This window comes from Phycomyces blakesleeanus (assembly GCF_001638985.1).
Source record: "Phycomyces blakesleeanus NRRL 1555(-) unplaced genomic scaffold PHYBLscaffold_65, whole genome shotgun sequence".
In the NCBI taxonomy this organism is placed as follows: Eukaryota; Fungi; Mucoromycota; class Mucoromycetes; order Mucorales; family Phycomycetaceae; genus Phycomyces; species Phycomyces blakesleeanus.
Genome location: NW_017265200.1, coordinates 1 through 7004, shown reverse-complemented (window position 1 = coordinate 7004; position 7004 = coordinate 1). Strand labels below are relative to the sequence as shown.

At 34.0% G+C, this 7004-nt stretch overlaps 3 protein-coding genes across 3 annotated transcripts; all 3 read right to left on the bottom strand.

Annotated features, from left to right (window-relative positions):
* Positions 1-949: 949 nt before the first annotated feature.
* Positions 950-2106, bottom strand: PHYBLDRAFT_74184 (hypothetical protein; the record flags this gene model as incomplete). The annotated part of the gene is made up of 2 exons (XM_018442999.1): positions 950-1196; positions 1623-2106. Coding segments are annotated over 2 exons (731 nt in total), but the record flags the coding sequence as incomplete, so codon positions are not given.
* A 261-nt stretch (positions 2107-2367) lies between these two features.
* PHYBLDRAFT_74113 (hypothetical protein) lies at positions 2368-2882 on the bottom strand (the record flags this gene model as incomplete). The annotated part of the gene is made up of 2 exons (XM_018442984.1): positions 2368-2645; positions 2729-2882. The coding sequence occupies 2 exons, from the start codon at positions 2880-2882 to the stop codon at positions 2368-2370; spliced, it is 432 nt and encodes a 143-aa protein (XP_018283107.1).
* A 1074-nt stretch (positions 2883-3956) lies between these two features.
* PHYBLDRAFT_153826 (hypothetical protein) lies at positions 3957-4307 on the bottom strand (the record flags this gene model as incomplete). The annotated part of the gene is made up of 3 exons (XM_018433271.1): positions 3957-4061; positions 4117-4209; positions 4263-4307. The coding sequence occupies 3 exons, from the start codon at positions 4305-4307 to the stop codon at positions 3957-3959; spliced, it is 243 nt and encodes an 80-aa protein (XP_018283106.1).
* Between the last annotated feature and the right edge of the window lie 2697 nt (positions 4308-7004).

Below are 7004 nucleotides of genomic sequence, written 5' to 3'. Positions count from 1 at the left end.
TACATATTTGTAGAGGTATTTTACGGCAGAAACAGAGGTGCTAATCTCAACATTTATATGAGCATTGTATTTTGCACATATGTATCTATTGTGTGGAACAACCCATCCATTATCCATGATCTTTGGCCCTCTTCTAATAACTCTTCCATTTCGACTGCGTTGATAAATAGGATATCCGTTTCCACCATCGCTAGTCTCATTGCAAAGCTTTTTAGGATAATTCTTTGAACAGATCACATTCTTCATGCATGGTGCTTTTGGATATTTCTTTCTGCATGAGCCATGCATCATGCATTTTTTTACTGTTTCATATGCCAATGGCTCAGTTTCAGGATCTGGGATTTCAGCCGAAACTATTCTGTCAAAATCTTCTATTGTTTTTGGTTTATCTTGTGGTCGCAAAATCAAAAGAATGTGGGCATGAGGAAGTCCGCGCTTTTGGAATTCAATGACATATATAAAGGCCAAAACTTTCCCCAGAATATTTTTTTTTGTAAGGTCAATCATGAGCTCTTTGAGCTTCATATTGAAAACCCGAGAACAAAGATCTGGTCTGTCATTAGCTTTTTGCCCAGCCAACAGGGAATTTGTGATTTCTGGCCACTTTGAATTGCAAGTGAAAGTTATGAACAAATCAGGCTTGCCAAAACGACGCACAATACTCATTGAATCTTGATAAAGTTGAGCCATATACCGGGGGCTACCAATAAAAGAAGATGGAAGAATAACTCTCTTTCCAAGATTTGCAAGATTACAATTGTTATGGATAACAGCATCCTGAATTCCACTATAAAGATCTACACGGAGACGATTTTGATTGCTGGTGATGAAGTGCAGCCGATCGTGCTCAACTTTGGCATACATATCAACAATATATTGTTGAAAGAGACGGCCAAAAAGATGGAGGAGGTGCTGTGTGTTGCGTCGATACATCAAACGGTTTGAGTACCATTGCATTACTGTGACATGCTCTCCTGACAATGAGCTGGCATCAATGGTCCAACCATCTTCACCATGTGGAAAGAGTAGCACATAGTGTAAAGCATCATAAGATCGGTGGTACTCATTGATGTTCTGTTGGAAGTTGGCTCTGGTGTGCAGCACAATGTCTCTTGAAGTACCCTCTTCATTATTCATAATAAGAACTGCTATTTCACTTGCAGTTGGAGCATTGTACCGTCTTTGATCCTGAGGCCCTGTGAAGTTTTATAGAATAAAATCAACAGTAAAAAGATTGAGACGTATATAAGAATACTTTGAGACTGTATATAGGTTGTCTTTATTAAAGAATACAAAGTTGTCCTTTTTATATCAAAACACGATCTGCTTTGTCAGTCACATCTTAATTTCTTAAGTCTGAGTTCATTTAGATATTAGAGAGCTGGTACTGCTATGTTTATAATTTAATCTAATTGCAGTGTCCTCATATTAACTCAGTGCTTACTGAGCTGTCATAATTACAGTACTTACTGTAATTAATTATTGGTCTTATTGATTTACCATAAGTAAAATAAATAAATTATTCATTTGTTCTTGTAATGATAGCTGTTTTACTATAATAATAGGAATATGTTCTTAGATGTAATAAATCCAACAACCAAGTGTCTGGATCACCACAGGCCCCTCAGCTACTAAACGCAAAGTGAGATCTATAGATTGTCCCTTTTCCCGAGAAATTTGATCCATTGTTCTGAAGAGATGTACGAATGGATTTGTTTCCATAAGAATGGACTGAATCTTCTCCAAAACACTTCTCTCCAATTGTGGAGAATGGTACTGTCTTTGATCTATCTGAGCAGCACTATCATAAATATCGATCTGAGCAAATTTTGGGTGAGCGATATCAGATTCTGTCACTGGCAAAATAGATCCAATTCTATGACAAATTGTTCCGTGAATCCGGAAGTTGTATGCCCCATTGATATTGTTGCCAACAGAGGTATCAATTTTAGCTCCCAAAGAAGTAAAGCTCATTGTACTATTATAGCTTCGAATGTTTTCAAGAAACTTCTTTCTATCACATGTTCTATAGTTCAAAAGCTCAGCAATTCCTGTAGGTGTTGGCTCAATTTGGGGGAGAACATGCTTTCCTTTGTTACAACACATAGAGAACGTGGGGCTTCTTAAAGAAGAACGACTGTTTTTTTCATGTGCCCACATCATTGCCCCACAAAATCGACACTCGATATCCATATCTCCCCTGTTATCAACTGCTGGTTCTGAAATAGCTGGAAGTCGGGCAATATTATTCAAGCCTCCGCCTCGATTTCTAGATCCTCTTGCTCTGCTACTGTTATTGTTTGGACAAAATCTGCTTGTAATTCGGCGATGATCAGTTCCGTTACAGTGAGGACAATGAGGTAAAATTTATCCTCTATTCACAGTTGAAATCTCCTCGACTTCTTCTTCTCTTCCAGTCACTTCTTCGTCAGATGAAGTTACCTCGACTTCTTCTTCTCTTCCAGTCACTTCTTCATCGGATGAAGTCTCCTCAATCTCTTCTTCCATGACTGCTTCAAGAACTTCAGTAATAGTCTCATTTGCGAGTGGAAATTCAGTCAACTCAGAAACTGAAATAGAAGTCGATGTTTCTATGTCCAAATTTTGGTCTTGGACAGGCTCACTTCTTATTCTCAAGGCAGCAGCTATTTTTTATAAACACATTTATTATTAAAAAATATATATAATACTTGCAGTAATACGCATAAGTGTATAAATAAATAGTTACTTTGGCTACTTTCTGCAGGATATTCATCTACATTAGTTCTCTTTTGAGGAATGTGGAGAGAAATGTTCTTTGGGTTCATGAGACATTGCTTATGAGTACTTCTGCTATGTCCAAGCATATGGCAAGCAGCACAACGACGTTGAGTAGATGACATTTTATTTTTCGGTTTTTTTTTTCAAAGTTAGAGTTTGGTTTGATAGTTGTATAAGTTTTTTGGCAATAGTTTGTAAAATAAATTCAAGGGGTTAATATCTCGGTATATCATGTGACATAGTAATGTCAGGAGCGGATTGGAATTGGCACTCAGTTCCAATCCTACCCAATCAGGAACAACTACTCCAACCGCAGTAGTTGGGTGAGCAAGGCCAAGAAGAAGAAGACAACCATTGCTCAGCAAGATACCGCAGCAAAAGGACTTAGCTAGAATCTAGGATACTGCGGCATCTTATAAATTAATATAAATATCACAAATATTATCACAAATAAACATTATCTTTATCTTCATATTTCATTCTATCTTATTATCTTATTGTGTGACTTCTCGCACATTACAGTAAAAGTGCTAGATTTTAGATGTGAACAGATGTTTTACAGGCAAATTCGTATATCAAGTGATGCTGCTAATTTTGATTGATTTTAGATATATAGATTATTATCAATCGGTGGTGCAGACAGCCTTTGTGTACCCAATAGTAAAAGAACCATAGCAGGGCCTATTTACAGGGATACTGTTATTCATACGGAGGTTTAAATACCGCCCAGTGTTCACGTACAGTCGTTGAGAGAGGATAGTATATTAATGTGACCTTCACTGCGCCATAATCAAAACAAAAAAAATCTTTTTTAATGATAGCTTGAATCTTCTTTCGACATTCCCTACATTCCTCCATCCTTGTCAACGATCTTCATTCCTGTTGGGAATCGTCATTCATACAATATTGCAACTTAAAGTTGACAGAAACTGTCGCAATATAAAAAGAGAGCACACTCTTTTAAAAAAAAAATCAAAAGACTATTTATTTTATCTTTTTGACGACTGTTCACTGTATACGCGGCTCCAACAAAAATAAGCCCTTGGTCAAATCTTTGTGTCCCTATAAACTTCTCAACGCTTTAAAAATCGACGGTCACCTCCACAGTAACGTTTTCTTTTTTCAAACTTGCACTAGCAACCGCTTTACACTGCTTTCAAAGTCGACGGTCATCCTCACAGTATTGTTTTCTTTTTTCAAACTTGCACTAGCAACCGTTTCACACTGCTTTCAAAGTCGACAATCATCACCACAGTATCGTTTTCTTTTTTGAAACCTGTACCAACACTAGCTTCGCCGCACTATCCAAATTGGAACCGATAACCACAGTACCATTTTCTTTTTTGAAACCTGTACCAGCAATAGCTTTGCCGCACTATCAAAATTGAAGCCGATAACCACAGTATCATTTTCTTTTTTGAAACCTGTACCAGCACTAGCTTTGCCGCACTATCAAAATTGAAACTGATAACCACAGTACCATTTTTTTTTGAAACCTGTACCAGCACTAGCATAGTTGCACTATCAAAATTGACATCAACAAGCATACTATTTCTTTACTTTATTACAACAGTAAAATAAAAATTGAAATAGAAGCCATATAACAAAACTTCAACACTCAAAAACAATACTATTTTCTTCTACACTTAGAGTGTCATACACTGCCATTCTCAGAATTGGCTTTCAACTTTCGCACATATACACTATTCATATCATCACACTTCTGAAACCTTCTCATTCCATTCCATCGCATATAGCTTTCAAAGCTTTTGACTTTTAGTATATTTTTGTGTGACTGATTCTAAATTAGGCGGACACCACCAAGCACAACAGCCCACTATAGAAATTTATTTTTTTTATTAGTGTACACCATGAATGTCAAAGCTCTGTCACATGGACCACATACACGGACCATCTACAAATATTGTCTACAAATAACATCTTTCTTTAACCCACTACTTATTCTTCACTATATGAAAAGAATATACAGCTATTAAAGCTTTATACTTTTAAATAAAAGTAAAATAAAATAAAATCACAGTCTTGTTCTCATATATTATATTAGATTATATTATTTTATTTCATATACTCTTAATAATAAATTGAATTTTAATTTTAATTTTACACCAATAATTTTTAGAAAGAATATATTTATAATTCTCTTTCTTTTTGCTTTATTTTTCTGTTTGTGCCTGTGCTCATGTTTGTTTTGATTGTTTTCTGATAGGTATATCTTTCTTGTATAAGCTTTGTAAAATATATTATACTAAAACTTATATTAAATAGAATGAATGGGTTATAAAATAATATAAAAAAGTAACAAATTATGTACACGGTAGAATTTAATACTCAAGATATATATTATTTATTAGTCAACCAATAAAGGGTGAGTATGCACAATGAGCAAAACGCATATAGTTTAACCAATAAGTAATGAGTATGCGCAATGAGTAAAACGCATATAGTTTAACCAATAAGTAATGAGTATGTGCAATGAGTAAAATACATATAGTTTAACCAATAAATAATGAGTATGCGCAATGAGTAAAGTACATATAGTTTGACCAATAAGTAATGAGTATGTGCAATGAGTAAAATACATATAGTTTAACCAATAAGTAATGAGTATATATGATTATTAACTACATTAAACTCTTGGCTGTAAACTAAAGTAAACTTGTATGATTACTAAGATATGTATTTTTAGTCAACCAATAAATAATACATATGCATCATTATTAAGAACTATATATCTTTGCAAACCAGTAAAGCATGTAGCTTCACTATGAGTAAGAAATATTTCATTGGTTAAAAGACTAGTAGATATGCAAGATTAAACAGAGCTATATTCTCAGTTAACCAATAGAGAGTAAATATTCATATTCATAAGACATATATTTTTAGTCAACCAATAAATAGTAAATGTATATCATTATTAAGAACTGTATTTTTTGCTAACCAATAAAGAATGCAGCCTCAAGATTTGTAAAGTTGTTTTGCAGCTAAATCAAGAAAGGTGCATATGCAAGATGAATGAGAATTAAAATTTCCGTTAACCAATAAAAAAAAGAATAGATAATATCAGCAGCATGATTCTGTCCGGATCGGCCGCCTATTACGTTCGATCTGGACTGAATGGATATTTCCGACAATCTCGGACCACCAGAATCCAAAAGAAAATAATATTGTAAAAACATATACGATAGTAATAATAACTTTATTTTCTTATAAATATAAAGCTTGTATCATATATCTCTCAAATAATTTCAAAATAACCCATATATCTTGTCTCCTCAAGATTCTAATTAAAATTATATCGGTTTTAAGTTATAGATAATAATACAATATACATTTTAATATATTCTTATAACCGATTTGTTCTACGATATATATATAGTAATTGTTCACAATTACATGGTTCTTTTTTTTTGTTAATACTTTAAATGTATGATAGGCACTATATATATATATATATATATTCATACAGGTAAAGCTATGTTTTCTAGTGTGTTTAATATATGCAGTACTATCTAGGTGCGGACCGATTTTTTTATAATTACACTTGGTGGAATTTAATCAAAGAATAATAACCTACAGAATATTATTATCGAGTTATTTTGAAACAGTCGGTATTTATTGTCAAAATTTTACCCTATAACTATATATATAAATTGCTATTGTATCTTGAATATACTATTAGGTATATATATATATATATATCTTCTTCTTCTTCTCTTCAACATACACTGATACAGACATACACCAGGAATCACTATCAATCTATATATTTATATATAGCTCTTACTTTATTTTAGATATACTGTTCAGCCTATTTTCTTTCTTCCCTTCAACACACGCACATGCACACGCACATGCACACGCACATGCACATGCACACGCACTTGCACACGCACTTGCACACCCTCAGAGATCTCTCTACCAGTCAATTGGCTGCACCAATACAAAATATACGATATTGTCTATTTCGTTTTATGTCTTTTTACAAACTAAGGGTGCTAATTGGTAATTCGGACAGTGTGCGCTTTTTTGTAAACTGGTATTACCAATCGGTGGTGCAGACAGCCTTTGTGTACCCGATCGTAAAAGAACCATAGCAGAGCCCATCGACAGGGACACTGTTATCCATATGGAGGTTGAAATACCATTTAGTATTCACTCAAAACTATTTGGAGAGAAGTGTGTATTAAAATAACCTTTGCTGTACCGCAACCAAAACAAAAAAA